This window comes from Macaca mulatta, chromosome 3, assembly GCF_049350105.2.
Source record: "Macaca mulatta isolate MMU2019108-1 chromosome 3, T2T-MMU8v2.0, whole genome shotgun sequence".
Classification (NCBI taxonomy): domain Eukaryota; kingdom Metazoa; phylum Chordata; class Mammalia; order Primates; family Cercopithecidae; genus Macaca; species Macaca mulatta.
Genome location: NC_133408.1, coordinates 51318365 through 51338729, shown reverse-complemented (window position 1 = coordinate 51338729; position 20365 = coordinate 51318365). Strand labels below are relative to the sequence as shown.

Genomic DNA, 20365 nt, shown 5'->3' with positions numbered 1-20365 from the left:
GAAGGCTGAGGCAGGAGGATGGCTTGAGCCCAGGATTTCAAGGCTGCAGTGAGCTATGGTCGAGCAACTGCACTCCAGCCTGGGCGACAGAGTGAGACCGTCTCAAAACAAAACAAAACAAAAATAAAACAAAATAAATAAATACAAACACAAAGTAAAAATGAAAGCTAATCCTAGGCCCCTCTCCTGCCCACGAGAATTCAGGGACTCCCCAGTGCCTACAAACCTCATGCTTTTAGGAAGCATAAAGGACTTCGGGAGGCAGGAGAGCAGTTGGAGGGGGACGGTGGAGGTGCTGCTACCTGACGGTGGAGGGGGAGGCCGGGGCCAGACCACGGAGAAGCCCCTAAACCCGCACAGCAGGAAACTTCTCAGCAGTCCCTGCTCCACCCAGGCTGGAAGAGGGCCACAAGCCTTGAGCTCATTGGCTGGCGGTAGGGGGCGGGCTGCCAGCGCCTTCCTTTGATTGGCTATTTTCTCTTGGCGGAAAGCCAATCACTGCGGGCTGGTGCTGAGGATGTGGCCAGGATCGCCGCACAGGCCCAGCCCGGAGTACAGGTGCCCACGCCAGGCGCGCTCGATTGGCGGTGAGTTCTGACTCCGGCCTCCTTCGAGACCCTTTTGCTCCGGATGTCGCCCACCTCCGACCCTCTCCCAGTCGGAGGGCGGGAAAGAGGAAGACAGGTCCTTCCTCCAGCTGCGGGGCACCCTGCCCCTTCCCCGAGCCCTGCAGCCCCAGAGTGTAAATATCCAAGCCCGTCCTCTCTGCGCTCAGTGTCGCCATCTGGGATAGGGGCCGGGATAGGGGTCGCGCTGGTGGTCTGGCAGCCTCCTCTGCAGGGGGAGGAGGGAAGGGGGAAAGGAGGGGATGGGTGATTGAGGTGGACTTCGAAACAGGGCAGCCGTGTCCCCGCAGCAGCATGGCCCAGGAGGAGGGTGGGAGCCTGCCCGAGGTGCGGGCGCGGGTCGGGGCCGCGCATGGCATCCCCGAACTGGCCCCAAAGCTCCACTTCTATGACCGCGCACTCCTCACTACCACCAGGTAAATTCATCTGGGTCCTTGCCTCCACTAGACCAGCCTCCATTTTTCTACCTGTAAAGTGGGGAATCAGCCTTGCACCCGGGGGCGGCTGTGAGAATGAAGTGAGGCCTGGCTAAGAACCCTACAGTCCTGCCCCTTCCAGAACCCGCCCCACAGCTCTGGATTGGCAGCACCATCAGGGGCCATGAGGTCTGCCTGGAGGAGGTGCTGTTGAGAAGGCACTGTAGGGCTGGGCGCGGTGGCTCACGCCTATAATCCCAAACCGTTTGGGAGGCTGAGGCGGGCGGATCACCTGAAGTCAGGAGTTCGAGACCAGCCTGGCCAGCATGGTGAAACCCTGTCTCTACTAAAAATACAAAAATTAGCCAGGCCCACGTGGTGGCAGACGCCTGGTAATCCCAGCTACTCGGGAGACTGATGCAGGAGAATTGCTTGAATCCGGGAGGCAGAGGTTGCAGTGAGCCAAGATCTTGTCACTGCCCTCTAGCCCAAGCGGCAGAGGGAGACACTGTCTCAAAAAAAAAAAAAGAGAGAGAGAGAGAGAGAGAGAAGTCATGTGGACTCAGCAGAGAGAGCTGCCTTGGCCGGGAGAGAAGGTCCCTGGAGGACTGAGTCTACCATACAGTGGGCTGGGGGCTAACTCTCCAGTCCTGGCCCTGTAGCAATGGGAAGTACCTCATGCCTGGGCATCCCCTCATAGTAGCCCCAGCCAGGCTTGATCCCCAACACACACAGCTTGGCCCGGCATACTCCGAGACCACCCACAAGGGAGATCCCCCAGACACTAGGGCACCGGTGTTGTAGGCCCGGCACTCTTTCCTCAGGATGTGGCCACCCTGCAGTACCATGCCCCCCGCCTCGCAGTCGCCTCACACAAACCCTTCCAGGCCTGCCCCACAGTGCCCTGATCCTGGACGTGGCCTGCGGCACAGGCCTAGTGGCTTCCGAGGTGAGGCTCTTCCAGATCCCCCGCCTACTCCTTAGCCCCACACTTCCTCAAATCTCCTACTGTCCCTGGCCCCAGAACCCTGCACCGTGCCTTAGACTCACTGTTCCAAATGCATGAGACGGGACCAGGCACAGTGGCTCGAACCTGTAATCCCAGCACTTTGGGAGGCCGAGGCAGGAGGACAGCTTGAGGCCAGGAGTTTGAGGTCAGCCTGGGCAACATAGCAAGACCCCTGTCTCTATAAACAAATTTTAAAATTAGCCAGGCAGGGTGGTGCACGCCTGTAGTCCCAGCTACATGGGAGGCTCAGGTGGGAGGATCACTTGAGGCCAGAAGTTCAAGGCTGCAGTGTGCTGTGATCATGCCACTGCACTCCAGTTTGGGCGACAGAAAGAGATCTTGTCTCAAAATTTTTTGAAAAGCAAACGCATGGGCCACATTCAGTGCAGAATCCACTGCCCTCCCAAGGCACAGGGACCCAGCCGGGAAGTGGCAAGTGTGAACCATGACTGAGTCTCCCACCCCTACCCCAGCTGCGGGCTCGAGGCTTCCTCCAGCTACATGGGGTGAATGGGAGCCTAGGGATGCTGGAACAGGCCGGGGCCCGCGGCCTCTATCAGCACCTCAGCCTCTGCACCCTGGGCCAGGAGCCTCTGCCTGGCCCTGAAGGTACTTCCTCTCCCATCCTAACACCCCACGGTGCCCCCTCATAAAGCCCTTTCCCTTGCCGAACCTCCATCCCCCTCCCACACTAAGCCCCCAGTCCCTCACTCAATCCTGCACCCCATGATCTGACTGCAGCCCAGAACTGGGCCATACTTACCTTATCCTCCAGGGAACCTGGGTCCTGCAGATACGGGTGGTAGCTTCGTCCCCTCCAGGGTGGTCTGAGGCCACACCATAGACAAAGCACCTTCCAAGCATCACACCATGTCCCCACCCCTCCCCACGCACACTGGGACCTTCGACATGGTACTGATAGTTGGCGCCCCCAGTGATGGCCAGGTGCCCTGCAATGTGATACCTGAGCTCCTATGTGTCACCAAGCCAGGTGAGGAGCAGCCCAGCCAAGCACCCCCAATCCCCATCACCATACACCTTCCCCTCTGCACAGCACAGACACAGGCCCCAGAGTCCCTCAGGCTAAGCGAGGGGCAGCGTTCTGCCCATCGCCACATACAGCCTAGCCTAACATCCCAGCCACCAACGGCAGACCCACGCAAACAGGCGGGGCAGACAGGTGGCCAACTTGGCTCTTATCCATGGGCAACCAGGAGCAACTCCACCCTCCCCTGCAGCCTCCATTTCCTAGCCCGGGAGCCAGGTGGTATAAATGCTACAATCCCGTCCCCATAGGACTAAAGTGAGAATCAGGTGAAATCCTGTCTCTAAAGCTTTTGCTTTGGTCCCGGCCCACAGTGAGGGCTCAGTTCTGTTCCCTCCTCTGCCTGCTTCCTCACTCATTCGTGGACTGCCTTCGGGGCGTCTCTTTCTCTTTCCTGGTCTGTTTCCTCATCTGGGAAATAGGGCTGCTTAGGGGAGATGAGAGCTGTGAGCACTGTTTGTAAACTCCACACATCGCGCTGTCCAGACAGGTGTATCTCCCGTCTCCTGCTGTGTTCTTGCTCAGGGCTTTTCTCTGCTCTGGGCAGAGGGCTCAGACCCTGCCCTCTGGGCCTTGATCTCCAACCCACTGGGGCCCAGCAAGGGGCCAGAGAGCACAGGGTCTGGTCAGAGGTGGCCCCACCAGAGCCGTGAGTGCTCATTGCCCCCAGAATTTATTTACTTATTTATTTATTTATCTAATTTGAGACAGAGTCTCGCTCTGTCGCCAAGGCTGGAGTATAGCGGCACGATCTCAGTTCACTGCAACCTTCAAGAGATTCTCCTGCCTCAGGCTCCCAAGTAGCTGGGATTACAGGAGCCCACCACCGTGCCCAGCTGATTTTTGCATTTTTAATAGAGACGGGGTTTCATCATGTTGGTCAGACTGGTCTCGAACTCCTGACTTCAAGTGATCCACCCGCCTTGGCCTCCCAAAGTACTGGAATTACAGACTTGAGCCACCACGCCTGGCCCTGCTCCGAGAATGTAGAGAAGAGAGGCATTTCTGAGACCCGGTGAGGAATCCACGTAGGGCACAGCCTAAGGCAGAAAGGAGAGGGGCTGAGCATGAGAACCAGGAGGCACAGGACAGGAAATCACAGAGGGAAAAATGCTTCCTCTCCCTCCTCTCTCCGCACCCCTTGCCAGGCCCAGCAGAGACTGTGGCTAAGCCTGGGCAGGTCTGGACAGGCATCCAGGGGAGCCCTGAAGGCTGACAAATGCAGAGATATGGATGAGGTCAGCCGAAAAGGTCGAAGTTGGGCCAAAAAAGACAGGAACTTTCTACTGGGTGAAGCAGCCAGGATCGGACATCCTAGACCAACCTGTGCTTACTAAGCCCTTCAACCCCATTGGGCTGCCCATGGGTGACGGTCTCCCCTGCTCCGGAGCCTCTCCTCTCACCGCACTCCCTTCTACCAGCAACGCCTTGCTTCTCCTTACCCCCTCCTCCAGGAACCTTCCCAGACCAGTCACTGGGTCTTCCCCATCTGTCCTTCTCAGTGCACCTGAGGCCACCCTGGGCACACTATAGGTGCCTGGACCTGAGGTGACAAGGTCATTCAGCCAGCACTTACTGTCAGGCACTTCAAACACACATACCAGCCTTCCTGTGATGTTAGATAATCATCCTCTGTGCCAGCTGGGAAACTGAGGCCCAGAGAGGTGAAGGGACTAGCCCAAGATCCAAAGCCCACATGCGGGTTTTCTTCCTGTCCATTCAGACACAGTCATATCCTCCGGCAGAGGTGTGGGTGAGTGGTGAGGAGGGCGTCTCCTCAATCCAGGAGATTAAGTCAAGAATTCCCCACCAGGCACAGCAGCTCACCCCCATAATCCCAGCACTTTGGGAAGCCAAGGCAGGAGGACTCCTTGAGCCCAGGAGTTCAAGAGCAGCCTGGACAACATAGCAAGACCCCATCTCTAAAAAAAAAAAATTAATTAGCTAGGCGTGGTGGTGAGCACCTATGGTCCCAGTTACTCAGGAGGCTGAGGTGGGAGGATTGCTTGAGCCCATGAGTTGGAGGCTACAGTGAGCTATGATTGTGCCACTGCACTCCAGTGTGGGAAATAGAGTGAGATTCTATCTCAAGAAAAAAAAAAAAGCGGGGAGCGAGGCACAGTGGCTCACGCCTGTAATTCCAGCACTTTGGGAGGCCAAGGCAGGCAGATCGCCTGAGGTCAAGAGTTCGAGACCAGCCTGGCCAACATGGCAAAACTCCGTCTCTACTAAAAATACAAAATAGCTGGGTGAGGAAGAAAGGAAGGAAGGGAGGGAGGGAGGGAGGGAGGGAAGTAGCAAGAAGTGATGGAGAAGACCCCTCCCTGGGGCCTCCTGGGGTCACTCCTTCCAGGGTGCTGGGTCTGCTCACCTCCAACTTACTGACAAGAAAATGAGAAAATGAAGCCCGAGCAACCTTAGAACATCCTTTCCACAACAGCGGCAGGGCAGACCCAAGGCCAAGGCCAAGCCCAAGTGGTTGCTGAGGCTCAAGCCCTGTCCTGGACAGCTTCCCCACCCAAATTCGGAGTCCAAAGTCCCAAGCTGTAGGTCTGGGCCTGGGCCACACTCCGTTCCCTCATCTATCAAGGGATCAGAATGCCGAGCTCTGGACATGGCTTGGAGGCTGCCCTCCAGGTGAAAGGCATTTGGTGACCCTCAGCACCTCAGGGGTTTGAACAGGGCTGATAATAATTTCTCCATCCAAGAGAGTGGGAAGACTTCATGGGGGAGGCGCCTGGGAGCTGGGCTTTCAGGACAAGCAGGATCCAGAAGGGTGGAGGAGGGAAAAGGGACATTCCAGGCTGGGAGCAGGGACCGGCTATGCAAAGGCTGGGAAGGGGAACCTGGGTGACTCAGCAAAGAGGAACAGACCAGCCTGGCTGCCCAGACAAAACTGGAGCAACAGCGGGGTGGGGGTGGCTGGTGGCCCATACCTCAGAGCTGGGAGCGTATGTGGGCACCTCCCTCCTAGGGTCCCCAACCCTTCACTGGGGTCCCAGGCATACACTGTTTCCTGTATACGGGTTTACCCTCCAACCAATGAAGGGCCCCCATCTGGACAAAGTGATACCTTGGGGGCCTATCTCATTTTTTTTTTTAGGTGATGGCTTGGGGATCCATTTCTTTTTTTTAAAACTTTGATACGTTGGAGGCCCATTTAATTTATTTTTTAAGGTGACACCTTGGAGGCCCGTTTCATTTTTTTTTGTTGTTAAGAGATAAGGTCTCGCCCCGTCACCCAGGCTGAAGTGCAGTGGTGCGATCAAAGCTCACTGCGGCCTCATAAACTCCTGGGCTCAAGCAATTCGCTTACCTCAACCTCCCCAAGTACAGGGATTACAGGCATGAGCCACCAGGCCCAGCTCATTTTTTAAACTTTTTGGAGAGATGGCGCCACGATGTTGGGCAGGCTGGTCTCAAACTCCTGCCTCGAGCGATCCTCCCACCTCGACCTAGTAAAGTGCTGGGATTACAGGTGCTCACCGCCACACCCAGCCCAGCTCCAGTTTTTCACAGTTCCCTGGATCTCGTCGTTTTTTTTTTTTTAAGTGTTCATGTACTGGCCAAAACACAGCGGCCTTGCCCCTCACCTACCCCCTGCCTAGGCCTCCAGCCCTGCCCCACCCACCTCCACAGCTGAAATCAGAGACAATACAAGTTCCTCCTGTGCACAGGTTCCATTTATTGTAGAAAATAATAATAATTACAGTGATGAATAGATCTTCTTAAATTACAAAACAGAAACCACGAAGAAGGAGGAGGAAGAACCCCAGGACTCCCGAGGGTGAAGCCGCCCCTCCTCCCTGCCACCCTCCCAGGCTGGTTAGTGTCCTTGGCAGGGGCAGAGGACTCAGGGGGATCAGTCTCCAGTGGCCCATGGCTGAAGTGGGTGAGGCAGAGTCCTGAGGCCACAGAGCTGGGCAGCCTGAGCGGCCTCTCTGGCCCCCTCCCCCACCACTGCCCAAACCTGTTTACAAAGCCTTCACCCCTCCCCTCCAAACCCGTCCATCCACTCTGCCCTCCTCAGGCAGGTGGGTGGGCAAGGCCTCAGCCATACTCCTGGGTGCGGGTTTCGGTGAGCAAGGCACAGTCCTAGAGGTGACATCAAGGCCTGCCCGGAACAGAGGAGATGCAGGCAGACAGAGTGGGGAAAATGTAAATGGGGACAGTGGCCAACACCGATGCAGGCAGAGCCCAAAGTCACGGTTGAGCCATCCTGGCCAGCAGAAGCCAGCTCCCCACTCCACTGCCACACCCTGTCACTTCTGTCCCTCCACAATATCCAGAGGAGGGTGGACTCTGTTCTTGCTAGCAGGAGGCGGCCTTGGGAAGGTGTCCGAATGGGCCAGAGAGGCTGAAGGCTGCTGCCTTCCTGCCTGGCTCAGTCTCTGCCCAGTCCCCAGTCCCCAGCAGCCAGGGGCCAGTGGCAGGGCCCTCCTGGGGTCACAGCCTGTGCTGAGCTCAGTCCAGGGAAGAACAAAGCAGAGAGGGACAGAGTGGAGCCGTGGCACCTTACACGTAGTTGCTGGCAGCAGCAGAGCGGGCGGCAGAATACTTGGCAGAGTAAGGCTTGTCTGTGCGGGGTGGGCAGTTGCAGCAAAGCAGCCCCCCGCCAAGCAGCAGCAGGCCGGAGGCAGCCCAGCCGACGTAGAGCGAGGCACCCATCTCCCGCTTCTGCCCGGAGGCCACCAGCGGGTTGTAGAAGTCTTGGATGATGTTGTGGGCCGTCCAGGACACGGGCACTATCACCAGCAGGCCGGCCAACAGGAACACCACACCCGCCACGATCATGGTCTTGGCCTTGGCACTCTCATCCTCCAGGCAGTTTGTACACTTGCCCCCCACCACGGACAGCAGCACGCCCAGAGCGGCCACGATGATGCTGATGATGACGAGGGCGCGGGCCGCCTGCAGGTCCTGCGGCAGCGCCAGCAGCGAGTCGTACACCTTGCACTGCATCTGGCCGGTGCTCTGCACCACGCAGTTCATCCACAGGCCCTCCCAGATGGTCTGCGAGGTGACGATGTTGCTGCCGATGAAGGCCGTCACGCGCCACATGGGCAGCGCGCAGCACAGCATGACGGCCAGCCAGCCCAGGACGGCCAGCGCGATGCCCGTCACCTGTAGCCCCATGGAGGCCATCGCTCAGCGTCCGCGGAGGTTGAGGACCTGGAAGGCTGAGGGGATCCGGCTGAGGAGGCCGTAGGATTCCAAGCGCTGGGGACGGACTTAACGTTCACAGAGAGCTCCTTTGCGCTGTGAGTCAGGAGAAAAAGCCAGTCCTGATGCACAAGCCAGCGAGTGTGAGCAGACCAGTTCCTTCCAGCCGACAGCTGCCAGGGCACTCTCTCTCTCAGGACAGGTTGAGCAGTTATATGGCTCTGGCAGAGGGGCGGGGGCAGAGGGAGGGGTTTTCATCACTGGGACCTCCTCCTGACCAGTTTCTCTGGATTCCTGAGCCCAGGCCAACAAAGGCACTTTTGAGGCCCCTGCCCCTGGTCCCTGAGTCACTATCCAGTCTCAGAAGAAACTACCCTCTCCCCTTCCTCAAAGCCCATGCTGAGGTCACCCGGGAGACAGACACTGAATCACAGCCCAGGGACAGCTGGATATTCACAGGGCAAGGCCAGGGGGCAGCCAGACCAGCCAGGTTTGGGAGCCTGAAGACCAGGGTCCCCACAAGCCAGGGTCCCCTCATTCTAGATTTAGGTGGGAGGACAGGGTGGAGACCCTCAGGGAGAGAGTTTGAGGATGCAGTCTTGGAAACATCCACGAGAAACCGCACCTTGATTACTGTCCTTTCTTGTCCTTATCAGTTTCATCACTGGCAGTTTCACTGCTATTGTGATTATGATCATTCATGCATCTGGCCTCACCAGCAGCCTCTGCGGCACTGGCTGGATAAAGTTACGTGTAGGGGAGTGAGGAGCCGGGAAGCCGGGACTCCTGGGTACATCACCCACTCTCACCCATCTCTATCACCGGCTTCTCTGTTTGGCTAGAAGAGGGGCCTTGGATATGATGCACCTTTAGCCAAAAAGAGACAGAAGCCTGCCCCTCTCCACCTCCACAGAAGTTTAGTCTGGTGGGCTCTGTTCCTGCCAGGGGCCACCCTGCTTGCCCAGAACTGGGTGGGGCTGGTCACCAACGACGACAAACATTAACTAGATCCTGGAGACATCATCACCCCAGTAAATGGGTGTTTACCCTGTGGAGACATACAAAGCCTTCCAATAAAGCCAGGGTGGGTGCAAAGTCCCATGAGATTTCAAAGGGAAGGGGAACTCTTCCGGGGTGGGGAGGTGTGGTGCTGGGGGAGCTTGACTGCAAAGGGGTGCTGGGTGGCACAACTCCTGGGGGCACTGGATTCTTGGATTATGCCACAGAAGGCATCATGAACGGGTCCCCCAGAAAAGTTTTGCAAGGCAACGGGACTGGCTGAAGGAGGACATTCTGGTAGACGGTGGGCCAGGCTGAACAAACGCAGCTCGTTCTGGGAACACAGCCCTTAGGAGAGATGTGCAAGGCAGCGAGACTGGTGAAGGAGGACATTCGGGCAGAGAGAACAAGGGCAGAGGTGGCAAGGTGGGGAAGGGCAGCTTGTTCTGGGAACAGCCAGGAATCCAGTTTGACTAGAGACTGGGCTGGGGAGGGAGGTTCCAGAGTAAAAGAGTCAGAAATTTCTGCCCGGAATGTCACCGAGCCCTGGGAGATGGAGGGAGGGAGGAGGGTCTAGGATCAGGAAGATCTTGGTTCAGGGCAGATGACTGAGGGGACCTCTGGGAAGGGGTCATCGTGGGGGTGATCGAGAGTGTCTAGGGCTCATCCCCGCAGCACCGAGGGAGCCCCTCCTCACCCGCCGTGTGGTCATTTTGCATCTCTCATCCAAACCCTGCTGGGAACTCTGCAGGGGCCGGGGCTCCAGTGTGTCCCTGAGCTGCCACCATTGTCCAGCACTGGTGGCTGTGTGCCCAGTTCGGACCCAGAGGGATGCATAGTCCTTGAGCTTCCTGAGGGAAAGTCATCAAGGGTGCCATGGTTTGGGTTGAAGCAATCAGTGAGTACCCACAGGAGGTATTTGAGACGGATCTGTTGACCGGCTAATGAAGCACCGGACAGGCTGGAACAATCTAGCATGATCCACCCATGTTACAGATGGGAAGTTGAGGCCTGGTATTGTGGTTAACTCTATACACATCTATCTCCCCTGTTAGCCTGGGGCTCCTGGAAGACAGGAACAATGCCTTCTGCAACCTCAGTGCCCAGCACCAGGCTTGATACATCACAGATGCTCAAGTAATGTTAGAAGTGGTTGCTGCGGCTCATGCCTATAAGGCCGGCACTTTGGGAGGCCAAGATGGGAGGATCGCTTGAGGCCAAGAGTTGGAGGCCGCAGTGAGCCATAATCACACCATTGCACTCCAGCCTTGGGCAACAGAGCAAGACCCTGTCTCGAAAAAAAAAAAAAAAGAAAGAAAAAGAAATGTTTGGGCAGGGTGCGGTGGCTCATGCCTGTAATCCCAGTACCTTGGGAGGCCAAGATGGGCGGAACATGAGGTCAAGAGTTCGAGACCAGCCTGGCCAACATGGTGAAACCCCATCTCTACTAAAAATACAAAAATTAGCTGAGTGTGGTGGTTCACACCTGTAATCACAGCTACTCAGGAGACTGAGGCAGGAGAATCGCTTTAACCTGGGAGGCGGAGGTTGTGGTGAGCCGAGATCACGCCATTGCACTCCAGCCTGGGTGATAGAGCGAGACTCCGTCTAAAAAGAAAAGAAAAGAAAAAAAAAAGGAATGTTTGATGATGGAAAGAATGAAGCATTCTCCAGTTTCAAACCACACTCCTACACCTTGACCCCCATCATAAGCACACTCACCAAAACAAACAGGGATGGTTTCTGCCCGGACCACGCCTCCCTGGGGCTTTCTTTACAAGGCTCTCTCCGCACACAGAGCCTATGGGCTAAATAACACCAGAGATAAGTAACCATCATGACTGATGATAAGTGCTTTCCTGGCGATGATGTGACCTCATCACAGCCTCCGGCCGTCAGCAGGGCAGGGACTTTTATTGCCTTGGCTCAAAGGAGTAAACTGAAGCCCAGAGAAGGCCAGGGGCTTGCCTAGGACGGGTGGGCACTCCAGCATGGGTACCTCCTTCCCCAGGTGCCTCTTACCTGTGGTCCCAGCCAGGTAGCCTTTAGCAAGCTTTCTGAGTAGATACATGACTTGGCCAGATGGCCAGAACCTACCCCCCCGCCTCCCCCGCACCTCCTGCCCCACCCCGCCACTTCCTGCCCTTGCTTTCCTGGGACACAGCCAACTGGCACTTGGAGAAGCAGGCATGGGGGAGGGGGGCATGCAAGTCCTACAACAGTCCACCTGTGGCCCTACAGAAGTGACTTAACAAGCTGTCCTTCCCTCCCAGGCACAGCCACGCGTATCGGGAGCAGAGAGCAGGGAGGGGTTGGAGGTTGAGGGGAGGGCAGGTGCAGGAGGGCCTCCAGGCATAGAGCAGACACAAGGCGGGGAAGAAGCATGGAGCTCACACAGGGCTAGAGGACCCAGGTGTGAGGGAGAGGCCAGAAGGATGTCCTTGGGGATCAGCCAGCAGCTCAGTGGAGTTAGAGAGGGATTTGTTGATGCTTTGTTGATGCCAAGAGACCGTTGGCTCAGTCCCACCCACCCGCTGCAGGAAAAACACCAGCAAAGGCAAGAGGTGCTTCTCTCCTCTCCGCTCTGGCTCCCACAGCCCTAAGGCAGAGGAAAACAAGGAAATTTACCTCCAGGCCTGCATCTGGCCCTCTTTCCAAAGCCCAGAGATCTTTTACAGGAACACCTTATAAGACATCTGTTGTTATCACCTTGGTTTTGGGGTCAGAGAGTGCAGGGTTGCCACTCATTTATTTTCTTTTTCTTTTTTGTAACTTGCACTGTGTGATTTTGTGCTGACAGAATTGGATCACATGTGCTGGTTTCTAACTTTTGTTGTTGTTTTGGTTTTGAGACGACGCGATCTCTGCTCACTGCAGTCTCCATTTCTTGGGTTCAAGCAATTCTCATGCCTCAGCCTCCCGAGTAGCTGGGACTACAGGTGTACACCACCACACTCAGCTGATTTTTGTAGTTTTAGTAGAGACAGGGTTTCAGCATGTTGGCCAGGCTGGTCTCGAACTTCCAGCCTCAAGTGATCTGCCCACCTTGGCCTCCCAAAGTGCTGGGATTGCAGGCGTGAGCCACCGTGCCCGGCCACACGTGCTCGTTTCTATCAAGGATAAAAACCACCAGATCAGCTCACCCATCTCTGCCCACCCCGTAAACCATCTTTCCAACCCAGGGACCATCTCTGAGCCACAGCTTCCTCCTTTGTAAAAATGAGGATGTTGCACCCCTTCCAGTATCAAAAACAAAAACAGACGTGAAATGAGATGGGGATGTGAAAATGCTTCGCAAGCCAAAAAGGACAAAAGCTGGGAAGCTGTGTATCCATGAGCCATCCTACCAGCCCTGTGACCTTGGAGAAGCCAATTCCATCTCTGAACCCCAACTTCCTCCTTTGTACAGTGAGAACACTGGGGCCCACTCCCCAATCTGAGACACACGTGAAATGAGAGAAGGATGTAAAAATGCTTCGTGAGCCGAAAAGTGTAATACCAAGAGGAGGGAGCAAAGTTCCGGACGCAAAGCAGCTGCTGCTCAGTTCGGATCCTGGTCATATCAGGTGGGAGCTAGGACTTTTCAGACCCCTGTCCCCAGAGTTCCAGGGGCTTGGCCAAGTCCCCAATTTTTTTTTTTTTTTTTTTTTTGAGAAGGAATGTCGCTCTGTCACCCAGGCTATAGTGCAGTGGTACAATCTCGGTTCACTGCAACCTCTGCCTCCCAGGTTCAAGCAATTCTCCTGCCTCAGCCTCCCAAGTAGCTGGGACTACAGGTGCCCGCCACCGCACCCGGATAATTTTTGTATTTTTAGTAGAGACGGGGTTTTGCCATGTTGGCCAGGCTGGTCTCGAACTTCTGACCTGAAGTGATCCACCTGTCTCAGCCTCCCAAAGTGCTGGGATTACAGGCATGGGCCCCAAGTCCCCAGTTGTAACACACACACATGCAGCTTGCCCTGAGCTCAGCTCCCTGGGAGTCCTTAGCAAAGGGGCAAAAACAAAGTCTCCCTTCTAACCCCAAGCTCCTGCTGGCTTCTGAGCCCTAGGGCCGGTAATAGATGACTGTCCTGCAGCCAAAAAGATCTCAGTGGGCTGAGCAGTCTAGCTCCCAGAGCCTGTACTCCATGCCTTCTGGGAACAGGAAGACTAAAGCCAGGGAAGCCAGTGTATATTAAATTGATTCCTAGGGCGGAAACAGTAGCTAACGCCTGTAATCTCAGCACTTTGGGAGGCTGAGGCGGAAGGAACTCTTGAGCCAAGAGTTCTAGACTAGCCTGGCCAACATGGTGAAACCCTGTCTATACTAAAAATTAGCCGGGCGTGGTGGCGTGTGCCTATGGTCCCAGCTGCTCGGGAGATGGAGGTGGGAGAATCGCTTGAAACCTGGAGGCAGAGGTTGCAGTGAGCTGAGATCGCACCACTGCACTCCAGCCTGAGCAACAGACCAAGATCCTGTCTCTTAAAAAATAAAAAACAGTAGGTTTGGCGTGGTGGCTCAAGCCTGTAATCCCAGCACTTTGGGAGGCCGAGGCGGGTGGATCACGAGGTCAGGAGATCGAGACCATCCTGGCTAACATGGTGAAATTCCGTCTCTACTAAAAATACAAAAAATTAGCCAGGCGTGGTGGCGGGCACCTGTAGTCCCAGCTACTCGGGAGGCTGAGGCAGGAGAACGGGGTGAACCTGGGAGGCAGAGCTTCCATTGAGCTGAGATCGCGCCACTGCACTCCAGTCTGCACGGCAGAGTAAGACTCCGTCTCAAAAAAATAGTAATAAAAAATAATAGTAAAGGATGGATTTTTTTTTTTCTTTAGGCAACAAGATCCTATTTCTTTCTGAAGTCCTTGAGCTCAGATTGGAGTCTTGGCACCAGGCTGAAAGGGAGAGTCCCTGGCCCTCAGCCTGATTGCCCACACCAGCGGACCATCCACCCCCTCGGCCTGGTGCTAGGTGATGGCAGGCGTGGCTGACCAGTCTGGCCAGACTGGCTGAGCGGGTGCTGCCCCCAGGTTGCGCACCACGTGGGCCGTGGGTGGGGGCGGTGGCCATGTCTGGGGGTTCTTCTAAGGAAGAGAAGAAAGACCACATTCCTGGCTGGAGTCCCAGGGTCGGGCACTTCTGGTGGCAGAGATGGGAAGAGGGGCTGAGCAAAGGGAGGGGACTTGGTGAGAGAGCTTAGTTAGAGAGACTCGGAGGAGATGACTGTGTGAAGGGGAGGAGGCTTACACAGGGGACAGGACTGAGAGGACCGTTGTTAAATTACTTTCCTCCAAATCGCTGCATCGATTTCGGTTTATGTCTGTCGGTTTCAAAACGTCTGGCCAGGCATGGTGGCTCATGCCTGTAATCCCAGCACTTTGGGAGGCTGAGGCAGGAGGATCGTTTGAGGCCAGGAATTCAAGACCTACCTGGGCAACATAGTGAGACCCTTTTTCTATTAAAAAAAAATTTTTTTTTTAAATTAGCCAGGCATGGTCGCATACACCTGTAAATCCCAGCTATTCGGGAGGCTGAGGCAGGAAGATCACTTAAACCCTGGAGTTGGAGGCTACAGTGAGCCATGATCATGCCACTGCACTCCAACCTGGGTGACAGAGCAAGACCTCATCTCTTTTTTTTTTTTTTTTTTTTTTTTTTTTTTTTTGAGACGGAGTCTCGCTCTGTCGCCCAGGCTGGAGTGCAGTGGCCGGATCTCAGCTCACTGCAAGCTCCGCCTCCCGGGTTCACGCCATTCTCCTGCCTCAGCCTCCCGAGTAGCTGGGACTACAGGCGCCCGCCACCTCGCCCGGCTAGTTTTTTGTATTTTTTTAGTAGAGACGGGGTTTCACCGTGTTAGCCAGGATGGTCTAGATCTCCCGACCTCGTGATCCGCCCGTCTCGGCCTCCCAATGTGCTGGGATTACAGGCTTGAGCCACCGCGCCCGGCCGACCTCATCTCTAATAAATAAATAATTAGCAAGCCCCATATTTACCATGACCTTCAGCATTCCCACCGTCCTACCCAGCTGTCCAGCCCCTCACAGGCCACTCACCCACTTCACAGAGAGGTCCATCCAGGTCCCAGGCATAAACCCTCCCTCCCACCCTCCTCCACCCCTCCCTCTGGCTCCCCCCACCTCACTTCAGGGCAGTCCTGTCTCTACTGGACTTTACTCCAATTTCCCAGAGGCGGGGGAGGGAGAGGACCTAAGGGCTGTGGAATTCCTGAAGACCCTCTAATCTGATGGAGGAGTCAGTCCTCCCCAACCCCACCCCTCCCTCTCCCCATCCAGGGCAGCCTCCTCTTGCCCTGGCCTCTCAGGGAACAAGCCAGCCAGTAAACCATGTTTTGAGCGTCTGCTTCAGGACCAGGCACTATGCTAAGTGCCTTCGAATAACATTGAATAACAGGAAATCATTTTATCTCACTGCAAAACAGTGTAGGGGTATCATTGTCGTTCTCTTGCTTTCGTTTTTAAGATATGAAGCCTCGCTCTGTCACCCAGGCTGGAGTACAGTGGCACAGTCATAGCTCACTGAAGCCTCGAACTCCTGAGCTCAAGCAAACCTCCACCTTCAGCCTCTGGTGTAGCTGGGACTACCGGTGTGCACCCCCACACCCAGCTAACTTTTTGTTTTTCTGTAGAGACAGGGTCTCCCGATAATGCCCAGGCTGGCCTTGAACTCCTGGCCTCAAGTGATCCTCCTGCCTCAGCCTCTCAAAGTGCTGGGATTCCAGGTGTGAGCTACCATGCCCAGCCCGTTCGCATTTTAGAGATGAGAAAACTAAGGCTCTGGGAGCTGATGTGACATTCCAGGGCCCCCAGAATAATGGCAAAACCGGTATTCACACCCTGCCCGATGTCTGATTCTGGGGCTCATCCTCTACCCCTACTCTTCTATTGCCCAGGGCTGGCATGGAGCTCATCAGGGTGTAATCAGCCCAGCCTGAATTGAAATAAACAGCTCCCACGCAGGGAAAACCAGCTCTGTGTGAGCACTGGAGAGGGAAAAATCAACTCTACCTGGGGCACACCAGGCAGGCTTCCTGGAGGAGGTGGCATGTGGAGAGGAAACCAGAAGGGTGAGTAAAAGCTTAGAGACCTGTGAAGAGGAGAGAGTTCTCCCAAAAGGAGAGTAGCAGGGACAAAAACAGGGGTGTGTGTGGGGAGGGAGTATCTGTGGAAAACTGAACTTGAGGAGTCGGAAGCCAGGCAGGTGAGGGCGTAGGGCTGGGAAATAAGTTGGGAGCATCAGTGTGGGCCTCAAGGGCGCAACCCAGGAGCTCGGGTCAGTTGGAGGGAGAGTGAGGAGGGCGGTCTTGCTTTGGGCTGGGTGATGGAGGACAGAGGAGGCGGGGCTTCACTGGGAGGGTGCCTTTGTCTCAGGACCAGCCAGGACTCCCAGAGAAGCGCCCCCTGGTCCCAGGCCAGGACAGGCCTTGTCACCAGTCAGCGGCGCAAAGAGCTGGGATCATCCCATCCTGCTCCGTCTTGGAAGATCAGAAGATGCCAGAACACAGAACCCAGAAGCCGGGCACACCCCCGATGACGAGGGTTCACAGAGAGGCTGTCTCTGACACACTAAGAGGCTGAGAGAAACCCACACGCCGACCAGGACACTCCTAGGTCAGCAGCCCATGAGTCAGCAGTGACAGAGCCAGGGACAAAACCCAGGAGTCCGGGATCATCAGCACCATCTCGCCCCATTTCCAGGTGACTCAGATCATATTATCCCTCCCGGCACAGAGGCCCTAGGCCTGGCCCCTCTCCTGCCCTGTGTCCCCCGCCCCATCTCTCCCACATCTCCCCCCATCGTGGATGGCCAGACACCAGCCACGCCCTCTCCTGTCACACACAGATACCAATCTCTTGCCTTCTCAGGGCCCAAGAAGTCGAGCTGCCAGATCTTTGCCCTATTGCCAGGTGCTCCTACTGACCCAGCCCTGCTGGAGTCCTCATTCCCTGCCAGCTCCCATATCTGGATCATCTCAGGCCCCCGGAAGGGCACATCCCTGTCTGAACTGTCCCCTCCCCTGGGGAGTAGGAGGCAGGGTGGGGCCAGGAGCAGCCACACTGGTGATTAGGTTTGAGCTTTGTAATTATTCAATTTTTTTTTTTTTTTTTTTTTTTTTTTTGAGACAGAGTCTCACTCTGTCACCCAGCCTGGAGTGCGATGGTGCAGTCTCGGATCACTGCAAGTTCCGCCTCCCAGGTTCAAGTGATCCTCCTGCCTCAGCCTCCTGAGTAGCTGGGATTACAGGCGTGCACCACGCCCAGCTAATTTTTGTATTTTTAGTAGAGACGGGGTTTCGCCATGTTGGCCAGGCTGGTCTCGAACTCCTGACTTCAACTGATCCACCTGCCTCGGCTTCCCAAAGTGCTGGGATTACAAGTGTGAGCCACCTCGCTCAACTCAATGCTCTTTTTATATCAGGGCGTAAGCATCGTGGCTTGAGCTTTTGAAGTGTGCCTCAGTGTTCACCCACAGCACTCAACTCCCACCTCTTTTCCTTCCTCCCTCCCTCCCTTAATGCTTTCTTGCTTCTCGCCAACTGAGCAGGGGGAGTGTGGATGCCCAGGGGCCTGCCAGCTGCCACCCAGTTGGTGTCACTACCTCCCAGCATCAGTCTCCATCCCCATGTCCCCATACAGGCTGGCTCTCCTCACCCACAGCCATGCAACAAGCATCCATGTTTATTTTCTTTCAGGCAATTTTATTCCCATTCTTTGCCATCTCAGCAGGCTGGCAGAGAACTCACAGTCCATCCCTCCTGTAGCTCCCGCTCTGACCTAGATATATGCAGTCCCAGGACATCGGGAATGGAAGGCCCTCACTTGTCCCATCAGCCATTGCCCAGCTTTGGCTGCCATGGAAACCTCCAGGCTTCAGTCTGTGTGGTCTCTTCAGGGCCTGGGTCTCAGTGGCCTTGCAGCCACACTGAGGAATCAGAAATCACTGGTGGGACCGGACGAGGTGGCTCACGCCTGTAATCCCAACACTTTGGGAGGTCCAGGTGAGAGGATCACTTGAGCTCAGGAGTTCCAGACCACCCTGGGCAACATAACAAGACCCTGTCTCTACAAAAAATAAAAAAATTTTTTAAAGATTTTAGGCCGGGCGTGGCGCCACACACCTGTAATCTCAGCACATTGGGAGGCCCAGGTGGGTGGGTCACTTGAGGTCAGGAGTTCGAGACCAGCCTGACCAACATAGCAAAACCCCATCTCTACTAAAAGTACAAAAATTAGCTGGGCATGGTTGTGCACACCTGTAATCCCAGCTACTTGGGAGGCTGAAGCAGGAGAAATGCTTGAACCCAGGAGGCAGGGGTTGCAGTGGGCCGAGATCGGGCCACTGCACTCCAGACTGGGCGACAAGAGCAAAACTCTGTCTGAAAAAAAAAAAAGGTTTTTTTTAGTTTAAAAAAAAAATTTTTAACTCCAAAAAATGTATGCAGCTACTTCTGCCCTCATGGAGGGGAGAATAATGTGAGTATGGGCTGTGCACAGTGACTTAGTTCCAAGGGTACAGTACAGGAAGGGTAACCTTACAGTGAGTGGAGAAAGCCGACAATCACTGCCCCAGCCAGGAGATCAAAGTCAACATCAGTAGTTATTTGTCATGTTGATAATCTATACTCGTGATAGAATGTAAAGCAAATGGCACTTTACCTGAGATCTTTCTGCTGCAAACCCATAATCCTAATCTAATCATGAAAAAAACATCAGACAAATCCCAAGACAGGAGCATCTGCGATATAGCTGACCAGCACTCCTAAAACCTGAAGATTGTCCTAACAAGGAAAGTCTGAGACACTGTGGCAGCCAAGAGGAGCATCATTACATGATGACTAAATGTCACCTGGTGTCCTGGGTGGGATCCTAAAACAGAAACAGGACATTGGGGAAGAGCCATGGAAATCAATATATGTAAACAAATGCAAATATGTGTAAATAAATGTAAATGGTATGTAAAGAAATGTAAATTGTATATAAACAAATGTGATATGGGATCCCAGATGAGATGCAGGAACAGAAAAAGGCCGTTAGATAAAAACTGTGTGGCTGGGCAAAGTGGCTCACGCTTGTAATCCCAACACTTTGGGAGGCCAAGGTGGGTGGATCACCTGAGGTCAGGAGTTTGAGACTAGCCTGGGCAATATGGTGAAACCCCGTCTCTACTAAAGATACAAACGTTAGCTGGACGTGGTGGCAGGTGCCTGTAGTCCCAGCTACTCAAGAGGCTGAGGCAGGAGAATCTTTTAAACAGGGGAGGCGGAGGTTGCAGTGAGCTAAGACCATACCACTGCACTCTAGTCTCGGCGACCAAGCCAGACTCTGTCTTAAAAAAAAAAAAAAAAAAAAAACCTGTGGAAATCCATATAAAGCATACACTTCAGTTAATAACATTGTATCAATATTGATATCAACATTGGTTCATTAACTGAAACAAATAGGCAGTATTAATATAAGATTTTAATATTAGGAGAAAGTGTGGGGATATACAGAACTCTGTACGATCTTCTCAATTTTTCTATAAATCTGAAACTGTTCTTAAAAATAAAGCTTGTAGGCCGGGCGCGGTGGCTCAAGCCTGTAATCCCAGCACTTTGGGAGGCCGAGACGGGCGGATCACGAGGTCAGGAGATCGAGACCATCCTGGCTAACACGGTGAAACCCCGTCTCTACTAAAAAATACAAAAAACTAGCCGGGCGAGGTGGCGGGCGTCTGTAGTCCCAGCTACTTGGGAGGCTGAGGCAGGAGAATGGCGTAAACCCAGGAGGCGGAGCTTGCAGTGAGCTGAGATCCGGCCACTGCACTCCAGCCTGGGCGACAGAGCAAGACTCCGTCTCCAAAAAAAAAAAAATTAACTTGTAGGCCAGGCCCAGTGGCTCATACCTCTAATCACAGCACTTTGGGATGCTGAGGCAGGAGGATCACCTGAGGTCAGGAGTTCGAGACCAACCTGGCCAACATGGTGAAAACCAGTCTCTGCTTAAAATACAAAAAAAATTAGCTGGGCGTGGTGGCAGGCATCTGTAATCCCAGCTACTCAGGAGGCTGGGGCAGGAGAATTGCCTGAAACTGAGAGGTAGAGGTTGCAGTGAACCAAGATCATGCC

At 54.7% G+C, this 20365-nt stretch overlaps 2 protein-coding genes and 1 long non-coding RNA gene across 3 annotated transcripts; 2 read left to right on the top strand and 1 right to left on the bottom strand.

Moving 5' to 3' along the window:
* Nucleotides 1-502: 502 nt before the first annotated feature.
* Nucleotides 503-3486, top strand: METTL27 (methyltransferase like 27). Its single transcript, XM_077996575.1, is given in 5 exon segments — nucleotides 503-1020; nucleotides 1847-1906; nucleotides 1909-1991; nucleotides 2525-2659; nucleotides 2949-3486. Coding segments are annotated over 5 exon segments (777 nt in total). The 5' UTR covers nucleotides 503-920; the 3' UTR covers nucleotides 3348-3486.
* LOC144339754 (uncharacterized) lies at nucleotides 511-17081 on the top strand. Its single transcript, XR_013415129.1, has 4 exons — nucleotides 511-587; nucleotides 12668-12824; nucleotides 16151-16324; nucleotides 16629-17081. It is a non-coding gene; the product is annotated as an uncharacterized LOC144339754 (long non-coding RNA).
* Nucleotides 6762-8581, bottom strand: CLDN4 (claudin 4). Its single transcript, NM_001194564.3, is given in 1 exon segment — nucleotides 6762-8581. A coding segment is annotated over 1 exon segment (630 nt). The 5' UTR covers nucleotides 8242-8581; the 3' UTR covers nucleotides 6762-7611.
* Nucleotides 17082-20365: the final 3284 nt, after the last annotated feature.